This window comes from Neovison vison, chromosome 7, assembly GCF_020171115.1.
Source record: "Neovison vison isolate M4711 chromosome 7, ASM_NN_V1, whole genome shotgun sequence".
Taxonomy (NCBI): domain Eukaryota; kingdom Metazoa; phylum Chordata; class Mammalia; order Carnivora; family Mustelidae; genus Neogale; species Neogale vison.
Window position 1 is genome coordinate 189337095 of NC_058097.1, and position 22346 is coordinate 189359440.

At 54.7% G+C, this 22346-nt stretch overlaps 2 protein-coding genes and 1 long non-coding RNA gene across 7 annotated transcripts in view; 2 read left to right on the forward strand and 1 right to left on the reverse strand.

Annotated features, from left to right (window-relative positions):
* The window catches only part of CREB3L1 (cAMP responsive element binding protein 3 like 1), a 34472-nt gene extending 33711 nt beyond the window's left edge, over positions 1–761 (forward strand). The window contains exon 12 of the mRNA XM_044259179.1: positions 49–761. Within this exon, the coding sequence (XP_044115114.1) occupies positions 49–85 (37 nt within the window). The 3' untranslated portion in view covers positions 86–761. The remainder of the gene's footprint in view (positions 1–48) is intronic.
* On the reverse strand, positions 750–16877 carry LOC122912879. 2 transcript variants are annotated; one of them, XR_006385689.1, is made up of 4 exons: positions 16817–16877; positions 16597–16736; positions 15484–15538; positions 750–988 (listed from the first exon to the last, which is right to left on the reverse strand). It is a non-coding gene; the product is annotated as an uncharacterized LOC122912879 (long non-coding RNA). The 2 variants fall into 2 exon arrangements; XR_006385688.1 differs by having other exon boundaries at positions 16597–16838.
* DGKZ (diacylglycerol kinase zeta) overlaps positions 8121–22346 on the forward strand; it is a 41913-nt gene continuing 27687 nt past the window's right edge. For 2 of the 4 annotated variants that reach the window (XM_044259176.1, XM_044259178.1), the window contains exon 1: positions 19488–19665. In XM_044259176.1, the coding sequence (XP_044115111.1) occupies positions 19505–19665 (161 nt within the window). In that variant the 5' untranslated portion in view covers positions 19488–19504. Of the gene's footprint in view, positions 8333–17068; positions 17349–19487; positions 19666–22346 lie in introns of those variants that run through there. The other 2 variants (XM_044259174.1, XM_044259175.1) reach the window with 2 other exon arrangements.

Sequence of the window (22346 nt, forward strand, 5' to 3'; positions counted from 1 at the left end):
AAGGTCCTCAATGGACAGACTCACCCCAGACTTCTGTTCTCTCTCCAGGGATCTCGGCCCCAATACCACCATCAAACTCTCCTAGGCGCATCAAGACCCAGGACACAGGACGTCCCCTCTGGCACCCGGAAGAGGGGTGGTCTTGCTCTCTAACCCGGATCCAGCTTGTCCCCCTGCCCCCTGGGCTCCCACCCCAGGAGAAGGGGTTCCACTTCTCCCCAGCCCTTCTTTGCCCCATTCCCTACCAGGGCCTCTCCTTTCCCCATCACATTTGGACTGTTCCCTTGGGCGGACCACTCTGTTCTCACCTCTCCCTCCCACAGCCATCCGTCCTTCTCAGATAAACCACTCACTGGGCTGACCCCCTCCTTTCTCATAATGACCGACTGGACCACTGCCTCCCTGCCCCCACCCACAAACACACCCATCAACACACCAACACACACCCCCCTCACCCCCCACCCCACTGTACAGAGACCAAGAACAGAAATTGTTTGTAAATAATGAACCTTATTTTTTATTATTGCCAATCCCCTAAAATATTGTATTTTACAAGTCTCCATCCTCCCTTCACCCCTCCCTTGTTTTATATTTTATGAAGTTAGTGCGGGCTTTGCTCTTCCCCTGGCCCTCACCCGGCCTACCCCTGCCGCTGCCCAAGCCGCTGGGCCTTTTTAATTGCCAAACTGCTTCTTCCATCAGCTCAGCACAAGCTTTAAGAAGGCAAAAGTAAAAAAAAAAAAAAAAAGATTCAGCATCAATTCCTGACTTTGTGCCTTTCTTCATGGTGGGGGAAGGGACTTTCTTCGTGGCGGGGAGGGGACCAGGACTGAGAGATGGGGAGTGAGAAGGGGAAATCGATCTTATATTCCGCCAGGGGTTCATTGGGGGTGTGGGTATGTGGGAGGGCATTTCTCCCTCTTCCAGCGAGGTGCAGGATTCCGACTAGATGCTCCAAGGATTCCGCTGGAGTCTGTTCCTCCAACTGCTGACAATGGAGGCAGAGAAGCAGATCAGCCACAGTCTTGGCCTTTGGGGATGGAACTGCTAGGATCAAGCCTGTCCTGTGGACCAGACGCTGTGCCGGACACTTCCCATGCTCTACCCAGTGTGGTCCTCCTGACACCTGCCAACATTTCAGCCCTCGTATCCTCTGCCTCATCTGGGTCAAAGGTGCAGGCTCCATAGTCAGAAGATCTATGTTTAACTCCTGAGGCTGCCGCTCCCTAGCTGGCATGGTAGCCAGAATTCTAATGCTGCCTCCAAGCTTCCTGGCCCCTACTCTGCTTCCCCTCTGCTCCCCTCTCCCTCCCATACACACCTATTTAATCCCCTCCCCTAGGGTGTGCAGGAGACCTGTAAATACAAGGGGATGCCCTCCCATAATTAGGTGACCTTTTACAGCAAAAGTAAAGAGATTCTGAAGCTGTAATGAAGGTCCCAAATCAACCGTTTTGGGTTTCATCAAAAGGGAGATGATCTTTGGTGGGCCTGGCTTAATCAGGTGAAAGCCTTTTTTTTTTTTTTTTTTTTTTAAAAAGGCACTGAGCCTTTCCTGAGAAGAAACAGTCCCCTGTTGGCCTTGAAGCAAACAGTGCTCGCTTCGGCAGCACATATACTAAAATTGGCCTTGAAGCAACAACTATGTGTAAAGTGCATGGAGGGGGTGGCCTCCAGGAGTTGAGGGCCAAAGTGGCAAAGCACTGAATTCCACCAAAACCTCAACATGCCTCATCTCGGCTCCAGATGAGACCCCCACCACACACACACAGGGCCAGCTAGACTGAGCTGACTATGGGCCATGGGAACTGAGATCATCCATATGTCATCTTAAGCTTCCATGTTCATGGTCATTTGTTACACAGCATAGGAAAGTGAGATACTATATAAGCCGAATCTCTCTGAGCCTCCATTTCCCCATTTGTAAAACAGGACATAACACCCAAGGAATGAGGTAGTTGTGGGAGTCAACAAGGTAAATTATGTAAGGGGCTTACAGCAGGTCCTGGCCCATGGTGACTCCAAGAAAGATGAGCTTGTGCATTTAGAGGCAATATTGAGCCCCCTCCTAAGGGCCAAGCTAGAGGGTGTTGTCATAGCACAAAGGAGGGCACCTCAGCCAGACTGGAGGTCTTCCTGGAGGAGGCAACATGGACTGTTGGAAGCAGGCAGGAGAGAGGAAAGGGGCATTTCAGAAGAAGGGGAGCAGCCCGAGCAAAGGCCTCTCAGATGTGAGAGAGCAGGAAAACTTCAAGGAAATTCAAATCATTTAGAACAGCCCGATCGATGTTGAGGAGAGAGTGAAGAAGCAGAGAGCTGAGGCCAGGTGGTGATCAGGGGCCAGATCCCAAGGGGACTCAAATGTCTTTCTAAGGCATTTGGACTTCATCATGCAGGTGTGATACTTTCCTACCCAGAAGCAGGACGTGGTGGTGGGATGTGCCTACACCAGCTGCCCACCAGCTGGTGGAACCTTTGAACCTCGGAACTAGCCATTAGGCCATCCTCTCTCCCTCTTCCTTCACAGCCTCGTCTTGACCACTGGATAGGGACTTCGCTGCCTGCTGTTGGGCATCAGTCTGAGCTGCTAGAACATGCAGGCCTCTACGGCAAGGCCATGAGAGACTGGGCTCCTGGCCCTAAACTCCAGTCTCATTAACAATAACTTTTAGCAGTCCTCTTTCCTGACATTCATTTGTTCCCTCTGTTAGTCACTCAACAAACTGTCTTCAGAGGTACTAGGCTGGTGGTGGAGCTGGGGAGTAAACCAGCCATCAGGGCTGGTGTGATGGAGGGCAGCATGGACTTCATAGACTTCAGACTGGGTGAATCAGGGAGGGTCACTCAGAGGAGGTGGCCCTTGAACTGAGTCTCAAAGAATGGGTAGGAGTTGGTAAGGTAGAGAGAGGTAAGGGTGTTGGAAGTGGAGAGACTGGCCAAGGGCAAAGGTGTGGAGCCATGAGAAAGAGGGCCAGGACCGAAGTGAGCCAAGGAGGGTTAGGGTGCCCTATGCATAGAGGTGCTTGTACAAACAAGCCTGAGAACAAGCCCCTCCTTAAACTGTACACACAGGCACTCAGCTAGCCTCACCTGAGTCCTGGCCCTGGTGAAAAGGATGGCCTTTCCCGGGATCTAAACCAAGAACATATCATTCTGAAGATGATGGGGAGCTACTGAATGTTTTTAAGCCAGAGAGTGAGATCATCAGATTTGCCTGTCCCACAGCTCTGCAGGTGGTATACAAGGATGAGACAGAGTCCAGAGATAATCAGGAAGAATTAACAACAGCTCTGACATCAAATTAGCTGTGGGGTGCAGAAGTGAGGGCAGAGCCTGGATGACTTTGAAATGTCTGACATGGAGGCCATAGTGGCTGGTGGGATCATCAGAGGGGACAGAGAATACAGGAGGAAAAGCAAGTTTGGGGAGAAAATAATTCATTTGAGCACATCTCAAAGTTGAGTTGCCTGTAGAATGTTCCCGTTAACATGGAAGTCTAGGGCTTAGGAGAAAGGGATCCCTGGTGGAGATAAGGACATTGTCTGCATCTGGTGTGTTAAAGTCTTGAGTCTACATAAAGAGAAGAGAGGTGAGGGCAGAACTCCAGGAATATGGACATGAAGAGACAGTAGAAGGTGAGGAGTGTACAGGGAGGCTGAGAAGGAATGATGGGAGAGGGGGGAAAAAAAAAAAAAAAAAAAAAACCAGGAGAAGAGAGTGGCCCAGAAACTGACAGAGGAAAGCCTCCAGGAGTGGAGATCAGTGGAGTCAGATGACATCTGAGAGGCTGGGAAAGATGAGAAGAACACACAGTGTCTGGACAATGAGGAGGTCACCAGTGACCTTGGTCAGAGCTGTTTTGGGGAGAGGTAAGGTGGAAGTGAGAACAGGAGGGATGGATGGGAAGGGGACAGGGGGACCTGGAATGCACTGAATTCTTCCAGGAGCTGAGCTAGGAAGAAACAGAGGGTGGCACCTGGAGGGCAGAGGTAGGTGAGATCAAGAGCAATCTGGGGGCTGTTCATTTTTTTTAACGTTTTATTTAAATTCCGGTTAGTTAACATACAGTACAATTTTAGTTTCAAGTGTACAATATGGTGATTCTTTTGGATGGGAGAAAGTTGACCATGGTTATTTCTAGAAGACAGGGAGCCCACGGAGAGGGAAGAGGAGTAGGCGGGTGGGGCAAGGATTCATGGAGTAGATGGAGTGGTCCACTCTGGACCAGAAAAGCCCAGACAAAGGGAGGGCATTCTGCAGATGCAGAATGTGGGGAGACAGGAACCTGAAGCAGACCCCCATTCAGTTCAGGTCTGATTTCAGAGTCATGAGATACAGGCCCCCAACAGGCTCAGCACTCAGCAGAGTCTGCTTGAGTTTCTCTCTGGCTCTCCCTCTGCCCCTCCCTCCCACATAAATAAATAAATCTTATTTAAAAGGTGGGGAGGGGCACCAGGGTGGCTCAGTTGGTTAGGCGGCTGCCTTTGGCTCATGTCACAATCCCAGAGTCCTGGGATCCCTGGGATTCTTGCTCAGTGGGGAGTCTGATTCTCCATCTCCCTCTACCCCTCCCCCCCACTTGTGGGTGCACAAGCTCACTCTCTATCAGATAAATAAATAAAATATTTTTTTAAAATCCAAGGACATTGGAGCTGCCTAGAACAACTAATCCAGAGAGCTCAGGGCTTGGTGAGGTAATCCAAGTGAGGCTATCTGTAATCACCACCCAAAGTCTGTTTACCCAGAGCAGTCTCTCCTGCCTCTCTAAGGATGCACGGTTAGTCTGCTTGCACAAGCCGCCTGTTGACATACGACCTCCTCAGGGTCATGCATCACATCCCTCACGTGTCCCTGGTGATGGACCTGTAGATTCCACGCTCTGCCAGCAGCCAGCTTGGCCCCACACACAGCTGATGGCTGTCCCAGTGCCAGCCATCCCTCCAGACTGTCACAACAGACCCTTGGTTACAACTGGAAACTGAAGCCCTAGAAGCAGGGAGAACAACTGTGGGCAATGCCTGGAGATGGAGTGAGTCAGAGCGATGTTCCAGTTCCAGAGGGCTGAATGGTCCCAGGAGCCAGCTGGCCAAATTGGGGTGTAGGTAACAGGTGATCCTTGGGTTGCTGGGGGAGCCAGGCTGGGAACTCACCTCCAAAGGAGGCTCAGTTGCTTTGTCCACAGAGTGGCAGTTAAGGGTGGAGGTCCTGACGTCTGCACTGCACTTGACCTTAACAAGGCACCCAGCTCCCAGAGCTTCAGTGCCCTCATCTGTGAAATAGTCCCCACCCTCTTGAAGGTGCTGTGAGGGGCAAGTGAAAGCTTGCACACAAAGCTCTCAGCCCAAGGTCAGCTGTGCAGTAAACACTGGAAAAGGCATTAGCTATTATTTTCTGAGTGCAGCGGCAGTGGGCTGGAGATGATCAGAGCAGCTAGCTGCAGCCGGGAAAGGCTGCAGAAGGTAGCCGGACTAGTCAGGGGAGAGGGCCTTCATTCTTCCCTTGGATTCTTGGGAAGTGAGCAAGTGCCACAACTCACCCATAACACAGTCAACAGCTGGTCCTAAGCCAGGGCAGGGCCGGGGTGGGGGGGGAGGTGTGAGGACGAAGGGGAGATGCTTTAGTTTAAAAAGGTTTGAGCGGGGAGAGCTCAGCAGGAAGGAGCTGAAGGAAAAACCAACCTGGAAACCCAGCAGCTAGGCAGCTGGTGAGGGAACGTCAAATCTAGCCCGAACTACCATAATTCATGGTATAGGAGGTTACCTTGGGCCAGGCTGCTAGGAAAATTAGCAAACCCAAAGGCACATTGGGAGGTTGGGGGTAGGGGATGGCTCCCAAGTACCCTGCCTCACCCCCTCCAAGGGTGAGCTTCTTTAGAACTTGGATTTGCGGAGGAAGCTACCCTGTGGCCAAGAAGTTTAAATGCACTTCCATTTATTCCATTCACCCAACATGGGAGGACTAGACCAAGAGAAAGGTGGGACGCAGAGCTGAGGGAACCCCGGTCCTGCCCTTTGGTAGTTTTGTTTATTAAATAAGTGATTTATTTGCTTGAATCACTTGAATGACGTCTCAGTGTCCTCGTCTGTAACATGGAGGAAGTGATAATATCTACCACCCAGAGTTGTGGTGAGAATCAAATGAGATGTTAGTTATTGTTCGTGTGTGAAGGGGAGGGTGCTGACAGAGGCCCAGGAAATAGTTCTAGGGCTAAAGGAGAGAGACAACATCTGTAGCTGAGGATCAGGGAGGGGTTCCTGGGGGATGTGGCACTTGAGAATGGCCTTGACTAATGGACAGGATTTTAGAGAAGAGGACACACTCCAGGCCACGGGAACAACCTGTACAAGGACACAGAGGAGGACGGCCACTGTAGGACCGATTAGAGTTGGAGGAACCCTAAGTAGCTGTCCCCCTTTGTAGTCCATTCTCTAGCTCTGGGAATCTGGTGCTTCCCACCTCCCTGGGCTCACTGTCAGTGGCAAAAGATAAACCATAGACTAGACTAGACACACACTGGATACCTGGTGAAGAGGGCAATAGGGTCTGGGAAGAAGGAGCATGACTTTCAGCTGGAGCCATCCAGGAAGACTTCCTGGAAGAGTGAGCATTTGAGTGGAGCCCCGGAATTTGGAATACATCAACAGGAGGAGATTGGAGATGAACAATGCTATACAGGCCTCCCGTCAATTCCCAGAATAAGGAGCGCAGATGAGTGGAAGGAAATGGATGGAACCACAGTATAGCATGTGGAAAGATGGAGGCAGGCCTTGAATGCCAAGCTAATGTATAGGCAAAGGGAGACCTTAAATTCCACAGAAGGGGAGTAAGTGCTATGGTCAAAGGCCAGGTTCAGGAAGATGAGTCTGGGACAGTGAAATGGAGGTGTCAAATCTGAGAAGTCAACCAGGGTCCCATCATCAACCAGATGTGAGGTTCAGATGATGAACATCCCAGGGACAAGAGGAGAGTATGCAAGGGGGAACCATGGTTTTTGGAGGGGTAAATAGAGGAGTCCAAAATGGACTCCAAGGAGATCTCTCAAGTCCTTCCTTTCTGAATTGGTTTCCTCCTCTCCCATCAGCGTCAACTGACCCAGGAGGATGACTGAACCTTCTGGAAGACCCTACCCCAAGAACCTTAGTGGGGTAAGGTCATAGAAAGCAGCTATCTGGGCCTTGAGACCTCGGCTCCAGGATCTGGACGTTCTCCGCCCCACCCCCATCCCCAGCTGCGTGTCCCTCTCCTGGAATAGTCCGGAAGAGCTCTAGGCCTATGGAAGGGGTTACCGGCAATCAGGCCCATCCCCGAATTTAATGCACTCCAGAGCATTTTCCCTTCACTGTGCTCTTTCCCAAATCTAATTGGATCTCTAAATTCTCGTGGCGCCGACAGGGTTAAAGCCAGCTCCTGTCACCGCCCCCGACCGCCCCCCCCCCCACCTGCCCGCCGCAACGGCGAATGCCGGAGCCGGAAAGCGCGGGACAAGGACTGCGGGGGGCGGAGGGGGGGGGTGCATCGCAGCAGCTGATTGACGGGCGGGGCGGTGATTGGCAGCTGCCGGGAAGCGGGGTGCGGGGAAGGTGGTGCAGGGGTGGGCTCTGCCGGGCGCCCCACACCCCCAGCCTCAGCCCGGGGCAGGGTTCGTGCCCGCCGCCGGCTGGGCCGGGATCGCTCCTTCCGTGCCCCGAGCCGGCTGGCTGGGAGGGGAGGCGCCCTCCCCCTCCAGACCCCGCGGGCTGGCGGGTGTCTCTAAGGTGACACTCTGGTGCGCGGCAGTGGCGGCGGCTGCAGGAGCGCGCTCGCCGCCCGGGCTCCGGCTCGGTTCGGGCTCGGGCTCCAGCCGTCAGGGGAGCGCCCCAGCGCGCACGACGCAGCACCCCGACACCTACCAAGGACCCCCGGGGGCGCGGGACGATCCCAGCCAGCCTTCCCCAGGCGCGTCGCCGGGCAAATCGCCGCTCCCGTCGTCTGAGCCTCGGCGTCGGGAGGGACGTGCGGGCCCCAGGGCTCCCCTCCCTCGCTCCCCGCCTCGCGTCCCCGGGCCCAGGAGGAAGGGAGACTGAACTTTAGCAGGCAAGCCCGAAAGGTCGCAGCAGCCGCGGGAAGAGGACGGCCGCGGGATGGCCGAGGGGCCGGGCGGCACAGGGCCCCGCGGGGACCGGGCTGGCGGCGGCCGGGCAGCCGAGGAGGAGGTGGTGCGACGCCGCTGCCGGCGGGGGGAGGAGGCCGAGGTCTCGCAGCTGTGGCCCGAGGGACCCCGGGGCATGGCCGCTATGCCCCCCGTGGAGGAGCGGTTCCGCCAGCTGCACCTACGCAAACAGGTGTCCTACAGGTAAGGAGAATGGGGGCAGAGGGAAGCTCAAAGTTGGGGACCAGCCCCCCTTCAGTCAACATTCATTGAGGACCCGCCGCTTGCCTGGCGTTGCTCTAGGCCCTGGGCATTCAGAGATGACTACCAAGGGGTCTCTGCTATCCGTGTGCAAGGGGAAGGGGCGCTTCTGGGAGCCCCTCTCTCTATGAACTGCCCTATTCATCCGACATGGGATTACTGATGCTAACTGAGTACCAGACACTGTACTAGGCCCCGAGGAGAGAAATGACCAAGACATCAAGCTTCTCTCTGCTGAGGAGAGCCGGGAGATGACCCCTGGGCCCTTCTTCTGGGAGAAGAGGGACCCGGGTTCAAGCAATAGGCCCTGCCTGAACTTTCTCATGGGCTGACCGTGTGCTAGGCACTGGCTTATAGAAGTGACTAAGGTGCTTCCCGGCACCATGGCTGAGACCCTGCTGCCTAGAGATGAAGCAGGAATCTCCACCTGGACCTCTCTGCCCTGTGGGGCCCTCACTGGCATCCCCAGTGGTTCGGTGAACCTCTCACTTCCCTTGAATCTTCTGCCTGTGTAAGGTTCCCAGCCTCTGGGGTCCTGCCATCTGTGCCCAGGAAGTTTCCTGGAGGAATTGGCTGGACTGGGTCCCAGAGACCACACTTATGACTTAGAATGGAGTGAGGAAGGGCTGCCCCTCCAACAAGAGTGGGTAAGTTACCCAGAGGATAGGTATGAGGAGTGGGTGGGGGCGGGGCAGGGGCAGCCCTCCCCTTCCTCTTCCTCTCCCAGACCACAGCCTCAACTTGGACTTGCTGCCCCTCTAAATCCCCTAGACCAGAGTGACCTCCTCTGGAGGGTCCACAGAGACACTGAGGCATCTGCAGTCCTTGAAGCCATCGGCCCCGTTAGAGAGGACAGGTTTCCTGTCTGTTTACAACCTGGGGACTTGAGGTGCGTCTCACGCTGCCCGGCTTCTCCCTGGGGCTTCTGGGAGGGGGTTTCATGAAACTGGCCCAGCCCTGGGAGCTTGAAGGACTTAAATGGATTATGATAGTATCAGGCCTCCATCACTTGAGGGAGGATGGAAGAGAAGGGCAGAAAACTTCACCATCTTGAAGTGAGATACTCAGAATAAATACAAAGTAGGTTGGGTTCACGTAGGCTCTACCTTCACTTTCTGGGGTATGTAAAGAATCAGGGGGCTCCATTTCCAGTTCTTCCAGGACACAAGTTTGGGAGGAGGTCGTCATCTGTCCCCTGCCTTCTGGCTGCAGATAACAGAGCCCCTGAAAGTCCTCTGGGGGAGGAGAGAGGACCAGAGACTGACGGGCAATGGAACAGAGAATGTAGAATCCTGGAAGAAGTATGAGTCTGGGAGTCCAGAGGCTTGGCCTGTACCTCACTTCTGCCAGGGCCTGACTATATGTGTTTGAGTTGGACAATCTCTGTCTCTGAGCCTCGGTACTTCATCTATCACATAAGGGGATGACCCCAAGATTTTCCTTGACTGTGGAACAGGGACACACAGCATCTGAAGCTGGAAAGGAGCCCAGAATGGGGTTTAAGGCTTAGAGGATTGGAACCAGAGAACAATGAAAGGGCTGAGATGGGACGTGTGCGTGTGAGCACGCATGCGCGTGCCCCCCAAACCCCGAAGCAATGGCAAGGGCTGGGATCTCCCCCAGGCTGGTTCCTAAGTGGACACCCCTCCTCAGCCCAACCTCGAGGCCTTAGTCACAAAAGACACAGGGTGGCCTAGCTGCGGCTCCTTTCTAGCTGTGAAGGGATCAGGAGACCTCCACATCCCCTGTGTGAGGGCTGGGGCTTCTGGGAGGGGGTCCAGCTGTCACACCTGGAGAGTTCATGCAAGGTACCTCTTCACACCCTGTAGTCAGGCCAGGAGCCCCATCTTAGGACCAGGGCAACACAAGGCATTAAGGCAATAGCTCCCTGGGGAAAGGGCAGAAGCAGTCCAGGAAAAGCACAGCCCTGGGCTTCTCAGGGCGACCCCAGTGGAATGAGCTGGGTTTCAAGCTAAGCCCTACCATGTGGCTGCAGTCCTGCATGGCCTGGTGACTGATCCCACCTTTCTTGGTACAGGTCTGGTGGAGGGGGGGGTGGGGGCCGTGGTGGGAGGGGGCTGGTAAGCCTAAGACCCATGGTGGCCTTTTCACATCCTCCCCCTGCCACAGTTCCATGCTGCTCTGGCTCGCAGATAAACCTCCCACCCCGCTGTGAGGAGTTGCTAAGAAAAGCAGTTGAAAGCCCTTCACAGAGAGAAAAGGCTTTTAGACAGAAATGCGGAGGCACAAAAATCCGAGGGCCGAGAGGTGGAAGCGGAAGCAGGATTGAGGCCGGGCTGTCTCTGACGTAAGTGAGGACGGGGGCTTTCAGCAGGACACTAGAAGCTTTTAGGGACATAATGGCTTCTGGGAAATAGGTTCCCACAGCCCCACTGTGGGCTGGATGCAGCCCTGGCCGGATGGAAAGATGGCAAGTGTGGGCCAGTAGTGACTCTGGGTGGGCAAGGGAAGTGGGGAGAACTTCTCGTATCCACATCTGGGCTTGAGGACAGCTATCTCCCCTATACTTGAGAAAGTCCTGAATGCTCAGGGTTGGGCTCAGGAGATCATTGGAGGGCAGCGTCCAGCCTGGGAAAAGCCAGAGGGGTACCAAGGACATTGGGTTTGGTCTGAAAGGGTCAGAAGATGCGGAGCTAGGGCTTCTGGAGCTAAGTCCAGTGGTTACCACACCGCATCACCTGGGGATTTTTTTTTTTTTTTTTTCCAAAAACCCTTTCTAAAGTCCTATCCCTGGAGACCCAGCTATAGGAAGTCTGGGATTGGACCTGAGCATCTCAAAAGGTGATCTGGGTAGAGAAGCACGTTTTGAAACCTGTGAAGAAGCTGAAGGAGAGAGAAAAGATAACATGTGAGCTGAATCACTCCCGTGTGGCTGGCAGGGGGCTCCCCCAAGCTGGGCACTCCTGTGGCCCCAAAAGGACCCTGAAGGAGGACCAGCACCTCCATCTATAGTTCCGGCCCTGGGCCAGGTGCTGCATGAGACGGAAGAGTGGGACATGGTCCCTTCCCCTGCCAAAAATAAGATTGGTACGGGGCCAAATAGTAAATATCTTGGGCTTTGCAAGTCCCACAGTCTGCCATTGTGGCGCAGAAGTGGCCACAGACAATATGTAAATGAATGAGTGTGGCTGCATTCCAGTAAAACTTTATTTATAGACCCTGAACTTTAAATTTTATATCATTTCCACTGTCACAAATATTATTCTTTTGCTTTTTTTCCAACCATTTAAAATTATAAGAACCATTCTTAGCTCACAGCCATCCACAAACAGGCAGCAGGCCGGATATGGCCCATCAGCCACGGTTTGCCCATCCGCAATCCAGTGGGATGCGATGGGACAAACACACAGGAAAGACAATGATGGTTGGCATTGAGAATCAACCTGGGCGTTGGGTGAAGTGGCACTCACATTACCACCAAGAGAGGGCTTGCACACACACATGCTGTCTTTGGGGTCAGAGAGACCTGGGTGCTGATTCCTAGCTGATTGAGTCACTTTCCCCTCTGACCCTGTTTCCTCATGTGGGAAAACAGGAACAGTAATACCCGCACAGGAGAAGGGCTGGGAAGATTGAAGAAGATAAGATATGTAAAATTCCTGACTGGTAGCAAGGATGAGACACAAGTTAGGAGATCTTTGGCCCTCTAGAGCTGGACCTCCGGGGCGGGGGCGGGGTGGGGGGGTTGGCGCGGGTGTCCAGGAAGACCCCTGAAGGAAGTCAGCCCCGAGTGATGGATAAGAAGACCTGGGAGTGGCAGAGTTGAATGGAGACTAAGCAAGAGCTGAGCACAATTCACGTCCCAGGCCGCAGCTCTCCCCCCACCCCCTCCACCCCAGAGAGGGGCTGGGAGGAGGGTTGCAACTGGGGGCGCCAACGGGCAGGGAAGGGAGCCCCTCCTGTGGGCACGGGGCTGCAGGGACACAGCTCCTCAAGGGAGGGGCATCTGATCCAACTCTCCCTGCTGCTATTTACCAGAAGCTAAAAATAACCCAAGAGTGACAGGGAGATGGGGCCGATTTGTAATTTAAATAGCAACAGGATAAAGCAAGGAGCTGCAAGAGATCACATTCTGTCCTGAATTAAAAATGCAAAAACCGGGGGCAGAGAGCTGAGCTGGAGCTGGAGGAGGGGTCTGCTGCCAAAGGAAGCTGGAAGCTGGGGGGTGTCTATCTATTTTCCTTCCTTTGGGAAGGGCAGGGACCAGGCCCAGCCTGGAGATCCTTCCTCCCCTCAGGGACCCGAGGTTCTTGCTGACTAGGGAGTCAAAGGCCATGGAGGGCAGTGCCCAAAGGTGGGGCCAAGAGCAGTGCAGGGATTGGGATCCCAAAGCGGGGCTTCTCCAACCCTATTAGGGCACACAGTGCTTGGGACATCCCCTCCTCCCTGCCCCAGTAGCTCATGTCCCCACCCCGGCACCAGAGGGACACAAGCCATTTGGGCATTTCGGAAGGAAGCTGGGAGGACCAGTTTGAAAGGGTGATTGTCCGGCGTGCTGCCAGAAATCCCGGGCCAAGCATCGGGAAGCCTGGCTTGGAGTCTCATTTTTGCTTCGATTGGTACAATTTCAGAGCAGAGCATTCAGAGGCCCCTGAAGGGTCTAGATCCCAAGGGCAAGGGTTGGAACAGGCTGGGGAAGACTTCTCTTCAAGGATATACGAAGTGGCTAGGGAAGGCATTAGGATGAGATTTGGCTTCTGCTGAGTTTGACTGTGCTTGACCAGTGCTCTTGACCCACAGATGTTTGCCGAGGGAAGGCTAAGCCGTGTTCATAGAGTAGGTGGGGATTCAAGGGCTCCTGGGCAGTTCACTTCAAAGCCCTTTTTACTGTCTGGTTTCCAAGGGCCTGGACTTTATCTTTAAGGATCTTTTCTTTTGGCTCTAAATATACCTTTGTCTAGGAGGGGTAATAAGACAGGAGGCATGAGGACTGAAAGGTGCTTCTGCAACTACAATGTATGACCTGGTAGATGGGGGTAGGAGACTCTGATGGCAGGAGGTCTGCTGATCCTGCCGCAGGGGCTTGGCTACAGCAGGGGTGGGAGGGAACGCCTTTGGGCAGATCCGGCAGGCCCGGGAGTAATGAAAGAACCACCCAGGCTCCTCTCACCTCCCGCCTGGGGACCTGGGAGGTGCCCAGGGACAGTTTCCAAGAAAGATCGTGGTTTGAGGGACTGCCCTTGAACTTCCAGTGCTATCCCCACAGTGGGGGAGGATCCCAGCTCCCCACTCCCGATTTCTTCCTGCACATGGCTTTCATGAGGCTGCCCAGAAGGAGCCTAATCAAATTTCCATCTGTCACTAGCCAGGGGCACCTGCAGCCCTCCTCAGGTACATCTGTCTCCTCTGTGGGGGCAGAGGCGTCGCACCTGGGCAGAGGCCAGCTGGCAGAGGCAAGTGCTGTTGGGGTTTGGATGGCTCCCAAGGGCTTCAGCAGGTGCCTAGTGGCTGAGGAGGGACTTAGATTCAAAAAGTTCCCCAGGTCACACCACAGCCCCTCGTGCAAGCCAGAAGCCAGTCTCCCTCCTGCTTTCAGTCTGTTGGGTACCTTTATTCAGCATTTCTCCACTTCCATGGGAAGTTACTGAGCCCATACTGTGCACTCAGCGCGGAGTTAAGAGCAGCGCAGAGGTCAAGAATTTTGTAAGGAGACAAAACTGATGTGTACCAAAGGTCTCCTGATCTAGGAATATTTTGGGGGACAGAAGTAAATGTCAGAGATAAATCAGTGGAATGAGAATGCTGGCTCTAGGACAACCTTCGAGACTTAGGTATTTATAAAATATTTTCATACAAATTAATAAGGAAAAACCTGAAGGCTGGGAAGGAGAGCCAAATGAATCAGGACAGAGAGATTTCAGAAATCATCTGGTCCAACCCGGAGATGTTAAGGGACGTGCCCAGAGTCACACAGCGAAGGGCTGTAGTTCGAACCCATAAATTCTGCATCTGGGCCTCTTTTCACTTTCCCGCTTTTGTTTCTTGGGCCTGGGTTTGGAAGGATGGAGAACTTGACTGGTCAAGCCTGACGGGCAGACAGGACAAGGAGAACATCACAGGCGGAAGGGATTGGCACGGGTGAGGGTGGCATGTTAAGGCAAGTGTGAAAAAAAAGAGAAGCGATGTTTATTGAGCACCTACTGTGAGGCAGACATGGGCATGGTGTGAGCTGAGAGAAAATCTCCACAGGGAAAGCCTGGACAAAGAGGCAAAAAAAAGAAAAAAAAAGAAAAGAAAGAAAGAAAGACACTGGGAACCAGAGCATAAGGAGCCTCGAAGGTCAGGCCAAGGAGGCTGGCTGGGCTGGTTTTGAGAGCAGAGGCTGTCCAGATCGTGGGTTGAGCATTTCGTGCCCTGGTACATTTCTTTTCCCCAGCTCCCTCTCGCTCATCCAGGCCACTGAAAGTAGAACACCTTACCCTCTGGGGCCTCAACAAAGCCCAGAATAATTTTCTTACCCAGATTCCTCTTCCTGTGTGTATCTGGGTGCATTCTGAGGGGTCCCCAGCTCCCCAGTGCTGGCACATGTCGTCCTAGGAACGGTAAAGGGCGTCCTCCCCAGCACCGTGCACCTGTCCCTTCCAACCTTGTTCTCCCAACTCCACCTGGAAATTACTGGCTGCTTAGAGGAGCACAAGCCCAGGGTAATCCTGGTCCCACAGTCAGGACTGCTCTGCCTCTCAGAGCCTCCAGCCTGTCTGGTTTCCCCTTCACGAGTCACATTTCCTGCTCTCTGTTGCTCCAGGGCTGCCAGAAGCCTCAGACTAAAAACAAGCCCAGCCCCATTTCCTCTGTTTAACTGCTCAAGCTCCTTGCAGAATCCCTGGGAGAGGCGTAAAGGGCCCTGCAACAGTCGCCTTCTAAAAGAGGCCTTGGCCTGGCTGGCAGAGTCTCTGATGGGCTGCAGCACACAGGACCTGCCCAGAGAAATTCAGAGATGGAGGGAGAGCTGCGGAAAGGGGAGTGCCGAGCCTCGGAGTCATCACCATTCTATGTCTCAACCCCAGAGAGGCCAGGGATGTCTTATTGAAGGATACAGACTCTGGGGTGAGGTTCTTAATTCTATGGCTTACCACCTGGGTGACCTTGGAAAAGGAGCTTAGTAGTTCTGGGCCTCAGTTTCCCCATCTGTAAAAGGAGGAAAATAACAGGATAGGGTCATTGTAAGGATTCCAAAGCTTCTGGCACAGAACTCTTCCAAGAAATATTAGCCATTGTTTTATCATTACTGGGTGTTAATTATTCATGACATAGCATGATTTATTAAACAAATATTTATTGAGAAATATCATGTCATGAGGGACACAAAGGTGACTATAGCACCAGATGGAGGTTTCCAAGGGCTGGGATGGCATCGTGTGCATTCCTGTGTCTGCAAGTTCTGTAGTGTAAATGTTTATTGAACTGAACTGACACCATTTCTGTCCTCGAGAAATTTACAGCTTTTCTGGGGTAACAAACACATACAAAGCTCAAGAACTAATTACAGAGCAATGTGGTTTAAAGAATGCTTGAGGAAGGGAAGATTTCCCTCCCAGAACCAACCCTGACAATAAAGAGTAAGTGTATGCCTTACTATTTATTTACCAAATCTCCACAAAGGCCTCAAAGTCCAGCAGGCCTTTTTGCTATTTTTCAGACACATCGAGTATTTGCCTTACTCAGGGCCTCTGCCGCATCTGTTCCTTCTACCTAGAATGCTGTTCTCCCAAATAGGATTGTCATTTGCTCTCTTGATTCATTTAGGTCTGTCCTCAAATGTCACCTCCTCAGAGGAGCCTTCCCTGATCTCCTACCCAAGTAGGAGACCAAACTCTTTCCTCCTCATCAAACTCTTTCCCCTTCATTTTGGCTTCATTTTTCTCTATAGCACTTGCGACATTATTTCATATATTATTTGTCTCCTAGGTGTCTTCCCCATTAGAATCTGAGCTGTGTGAGGTTGGAGCTCTTGTTCCTCACTCATTATTATATGGTCAGATATAGTGCTTGATGCACAGAAGGCACTGAATAAATATTTACTGAACGGTTTCATTTGTAAACCCTTTTACCTCTTATTTAATCCTCACTCAACTCCATGAGCCCCATTATTACTATCACGCTCCCTTCCATTTTACAGATAAGAAAACTGAGGCTCAGAAAAGCTCCCTGACATAGGTTCATCAGTCTGTCTGTTTACATCCTACCTTATTGGGTTGAAGATGACTCAGAGAAGTAATCCTCTCTGACCTGATCCAGTAAGTGGCAGAAACAGGACAGGAGCCCACATCTTCTGGCTCTGTTCTGGTTACTCCTTCCACTCCGCCGCTGTCCCACGAGCCCGGCCCTGCATTATATGGTGTGATGCTCACAGAGGTGTGAAGGAGAGAGAGGAGTGTGGGGGCTGTCCACTGCCCACCCGTTTACCCTCATAGTTGTGATGAAGCGGGAGATCTTAGCAGGACCAAGAGGGGAAGAGCAGAGAGTCTGAATGGAGAGGAAGGCTGGACTGAAGCTTGAGGTTCAGATTCCAGCCCAGGCAAGCCTGGCGGCTGACGGGCAGCCTCTGAGTCGGGCTGTCTCCTGGCTGCTGGGCTGGGCTTGTCCTCACCTGCCTCCAGCCCTCCCATGCAGCTTCTCTTCCCAGCCAGCCTCCTGCCCCAGCCAGCGGAAGGCGCCTGCGAGGCCTTGGTCCTCTTCTGGGGCGGCCGGCCGGCCGGCCAGCCTCTTGCAGGGCCCCCCGGTCAGGAAGTGCCGAAAGAGGAAGAGAGTCGCCGGGCAGGATGAGCGTACTGGGGGCTGGTCACAGTACCGGGGGAGGCTGCCATGAGGCCACAGCTCTGGGCCCCGCGGAGGCGCTGGGGACAGAAGAAGGGGAAAAGCCAGGGGCACTGAGGCAGATGTGGCGCTACCGCTCCTGGGACGTGCCACAGATCCCAGCCGAGGCCCCCCGGACACAGTAGGTACTCGAGGTGGCCCAGGAATGGGCACGGGGACCTCTGGCCCTCTCTGAATCCTCTTTTCTCTGGGTTGGGGGTGGTGGAAAACGTGAGCTTGCCCACCTGTAGTCCGGCGGCTCTGCAGAGGCTCAGAAAAGGGCAAAGGGGCTCTTGACGGGGTGAGGGGATTTCTGGTGTTTGAGTTGTTGGGGGACCGTGTGCCGGAGGCTGGGTTGTTGAGGGAGCTAACAGCAGAGGGGCTGGGAAGAAGAGCCCCCCCCCCCCGCGGGAATGCGGTTTTGGGCATTGTAAGGCTGTGTAAGCAAACTCAGTGGGGTCTCCAGCTGCCTCTCTGGTCTCCTCCCTCGGAGCTTGGTGTCAGAACCATTGGGAAACTTCCTCAGAGGGACCCGTGCACCCCAGAAGGACAGCGTCAGGCCCACTTGGGGATTTCAGTGCCCTCCTCCTGGTCCCCCCCCCCCCCCCCCCGGGCATGTCTGCTAGCTGGAAGGCTGTGCCGACCTCCCTGGTCAGACCTTCTCCAGGCCCACAGGAATCTTAAAGGACGCTGGGAGAAAGTTCTGAGCTTCTGGGTACCGGCTATTTCTCAAAACCAAAGGCATGCCCATAGGTCACAGCCCTGAGCATTGCTTATATGTGGCTGGGTAAGACTGGAAAATGGGCTGCCACGAAGCCCATTGGAGAGGGTGAAAGTGAAGGTGACACAGGATGTGGCTTTGCAGAGAGGAGAGCTAACAGAAACAGCGGGCAACTGATGTGGGCATCGGGGTGGCAGAGTTCGGGAGGAAGAGGACCATGTTCTCCAGGTTCCTGGCCTCTGTTGGTCAGCCCTGCAGGGGCTGTCAAAAGCTGCCCAGCTGCTGGTTCCCAGCACGTGTCCTGGCTGTGCCACCCCCAGGGGACTCCTCTGGTTCCAACTGTGTTCCTCATCTCTAGAGGGTGATGACCTCTGCTGCCTCTGGGGCTGTGTGTGTGTGTGTGTGCATCCTCGAGGCACGTTTCTGGGTGGATGGTATGTGTACAAGAGGGACGTGGCCACCATAACTGTTCTCCTGGGGCGGCGGTGGGGGGATCCTGTGAGCAGGAGAAAGATGTGTATGTTCCCTGTGGGTGTCTATCTTGGTGAATGAGAGTGTGGTCCTTCTGTGTGCAACTGTATGAGTGTGTAAGAGACATGCGGGTGACTCCCATAGTGTAAGAGATGGAGAGGATTTATTGTATATTGTTGTGGGAAAACAACGATTGTGTTAGGCGTGTCCAAAAGGGTTGAAAACAACTGTGAACAGCTGAGGAGATGAATTTGTATGAGAACCGTGTATGTTCTCTGTTGGCGTGTGCTAGGGTCACTAAGTGACTTTGGTTCTGGTACGTATATGTCTGAGTGTGATGCCGGGGTGAGACGTGTTCTTAGTTTAAGTAATGAGTGGGCAGAAGTGTGTGTGAGAGGCGTGTGTGTTCTGCGTGTACGGGGAACACGGTATGACTTATGTTCCTGGGGGTGTGATTTGGGAGAGCCAAGGGGATAAGGGCGGAGACTGTATGAGTGGTTGCGAGTAGGCACGGGGTGTGCAAGAGAGGTATCAGCACCGGTGTGGCTGGGGCAGAGTGGTGGTGACAGCTGCCCTCGCAGGGGTTCACTCGTGAGCGTGTAGGTTGTTCAGGGCGGGGCTGAGAGGAGGAAAAGATCGTGTGTGCCTGGGTGTGCTCATTGCCCGCGTGTGAGACCCCAGGAAATACTGTGGGATCCAGGGGGACCAGCCTAGGGGTGGGGAGGCGGGACCTCCAGGGCCCCGCCCCTCCCGGGCTCCGCCCTCTCCTGGCCGCCGAGGCGGGTGGCGGCGCGGCCCGCGGCCGGCAGAGGGCGCCGCGAGCCGGTGCCGCCGCGCAGCCGAGGGGGCGTGCTCGGCGGCGGGCAGGCAGCGGCCCGGCCAGCTATGCGGGGTCCTGCGGCCGCGACTGGCGGCACTTCCTGGAGCGGCGGCGGCCGCTTCCCGGGCACCTGGGCGTGGGGCGCGGGGGCGCGCGGCGCGGGGCGGGCGGAGCCAGGGCGCGCCATGGTCGCGGCAGGCGGCGCGGAGCCGGCGTGCTAAGCCCCGGCCGCCGGCCCGGCATGGGCGTCTCCCACGGGCCCGCCGCCGGCCGGGGCTAGGGCCGGATGGAGCCGCGGGACGGCAGCCCCGAGGCCCGGAGCAGCGACTCGGAGTCGGCCTCCGCCTCGTCCAGTGGCTCCGAGCACGACGCGGGTCCCGAGCCGGACAAGGCGCCGCGCCGCCTCAACAAGCGGCGCTTCCCCGGGCTGCGTCTCTTCGGGCACAGGTGAGCGCGGCGGCAGCGGGGTGGGCACCGCGGCACCGGTCGGACACCGCGCCGGGCTCCAGGAGGAGCCGTCTCCGGACTGACAGCCAGGGGAGGTCTCCGCCCGGCGCCGGCCGGATGGGCTGAGTTGGCTTGGCTCCGCGTCGGGGTCAGCTCCTAGAGTCCCGGCACTGGCACCGGGTGGGAGTCATTCGCTGACACCCGTGGCTTAGCGCGCCTCCTCTGTGGTACCAAGGCAGGGTCTGCTTCCAACTTGCCTGCGGGGTAGGACCAGCAAGTAGGGTCCCCCCTGACTGGCCGCTCACCCGTTCTGGGCACTGAGAGAACAGGGCCTCCTCTGAGCCCCCTGGCTGCAGTGAGGTGGGGAAGGTGTCACGGCCGCCCCCAACCCCTGCGCCTCGGTGGGGCCGTTTGCCTACCGCCACTGCACGGCATCTGCAGAACATGGCCTCTGTTGATACCGGCTATCCCAGACCACTGGCAACTGAGCTAATTGCTCATCACTGTAAGCTTCTCCTTGAGGTTGGGGGTGCCTGGCCACCTGTTCTATATTGCTCTTAATTAGTGGAGAGACCCTACCCTCTACCTTTGCTAGGCAGTAGGCATTGCTCTCCCTACCCCCATCCCGCTCTTGCTGGGTGAAGGATGGGGTGGGCAGCAGTCAGAAATCTGCGCTGTGGCTCTTCAGGCTCCGTGCTGCCTCCTCCTCCGGCACACCAAATGTCACTGTCTTATGCCTGGGATGGGGTTGACCAGGACTCTGGTGAGGAACTGGGGGAGGGTGTGGAAAGGTGGAAGGCAGGCAGCTCATGGCATGTGTGCCCGCGTTGGCTGGGAGTCCTTCCTGCCATGCAGCCCTGGTGTAAGGTGAGGGTAGGTGGAGCCCCAGGAGGACCCCACCTGGCTCCTTGGGGTTTTTCCTGACTGACCCCTGCCCTTCTCATTGGCTAGGGAGCTTGCAGCCAATCAGCTAAGGACCCCAGAGCCAACTCAGGCTGGACTCTGACCACTTGGAGCCTGCCCAAAGCCTCCCTCTCACTTTTCTTCAGTTGCCCTGGCTTTGTGGCATTCGGCACACCCCCTCCCCGAGCTTTGCCCTGACCCTTCCCAGGGTAGACTTTACCCACCAATAACATGGGCAGTTTTCTCCTGCTGTGCGGCTTGGCAAACCTGTAATGCTGACCTGTGCCCTCTGCTAGCCTTACCGTGGCCAGGGCCCTGTTCTTTATGTCTGTGTCACCAAGCACACCCAGAGATCAGGATTCTCACACTGCCAGATGGAGCTCTGTGGGCTCTTGTGAAGCCACACAAGCTTCGGTGCCATATAAAGCGGGGCAGGGTGCAAGGCTTCCAGTACCTCATTCTGTCACCCACAGCCCTACAAGATGGAGCAGTTTACACCCAACCCTGCAGGATGTAGCCTCCAGTGTTCACAGGCTCCGGAGGGGGAGGGAGGGGCTCCGCCAGAGGCTTCCTGTCCCTGCCCACAGGGTACCAAGTGTCAGGCTCTTGTGACCTGTAGCTGTGCCCCTCCTGAAGGGCACAGGTTAGTGCAGGTGGGGTGAACCTCAGGCACGTTCAGGGGGGAAAGAACAAGAAGCAAGAGAACCAACAAATATCTTTACGTAATTCTCTAAGCAGGAGAGGTGGGACTTTTCCATTTTTATAGATAAGGAAAAACACAGACTCAAAGACATCAGTGGTTTGCCCAGAATCACACAGCAAGGAAAAAGGAGAGATAGTTTGAACTGCAGTCCAAAACCCTTTCTCTAGACCAGGTTCCTGAACAGAACGTCACAATGACCTAGGGAGCTTTAGGAAATTCAGATTTCTAGATCGTATCCTTAGCATGCCTAACTCATCAGGGCTGGAGATGGGGCCTGGACAGGGTTTTTTGTTGTTGTTGTTGTTGTTTTTAAGCTTCACAAGTGTTTCTAATATGCTCCTGGGTTTGAGGACCAAAGTATGACATCACTCTGGGGATGGTAAGTGATCTGATAAGTGCTTAATGATAAGAAAATCAAACAGTGATCTCTGGAAGTATGTAAGAAGTGTCTCTGTGTAGTAGTTGTGCTGGGCAGTGGGGCATTCAGAAATGAATATATTTGGAGACCCCATAGCCAGGGAGAGGGCAGTGAGGGAAAAGACTCTACTGACAGGCCTGGGAGCTCAGAGAATCAGATGCCCACTGGGGCTGACCCCCTCCACCTTGCTTGGGTTGTAGGGAGGGGCAGACATTTGGAATAGTACACTTGTTTTGGGCCTGGCGGCTTGAATGTTTTTTATCTCATCCAGCCACCTTTGCTGGTTTCCGTTTTCAGGTGAAAGTCCCCAGTGCCCTAGCTGAAGCCAGCCCCTCACCTCCATCTTTTCCTCAGGCTCCATGTTCATCCTTAACCAGGCTCTTGCTTCTCCTTGGGCTTCTACCCTCTGCATTTAGGCCATCCTCACACCTTGGGGCTGAGGGACCTGATAAGTGAATTGACAGTGGCTAGAAGGGAGGACCAAAGATAACAAATAGATTGGTGGTGGCTGCTGCATTCCGGTCTTGGCTTGGTGGTTGAGTTCTATAATCAGCACTCTGCTGTGGGCTTAGGAGGGGCAGTGGTGGTACCCAGGCCACACGTTTGCCATCCCCGAGCTGGGCAGGTAGAATAGTCTCTGAATGGCAGCCTCTTTGT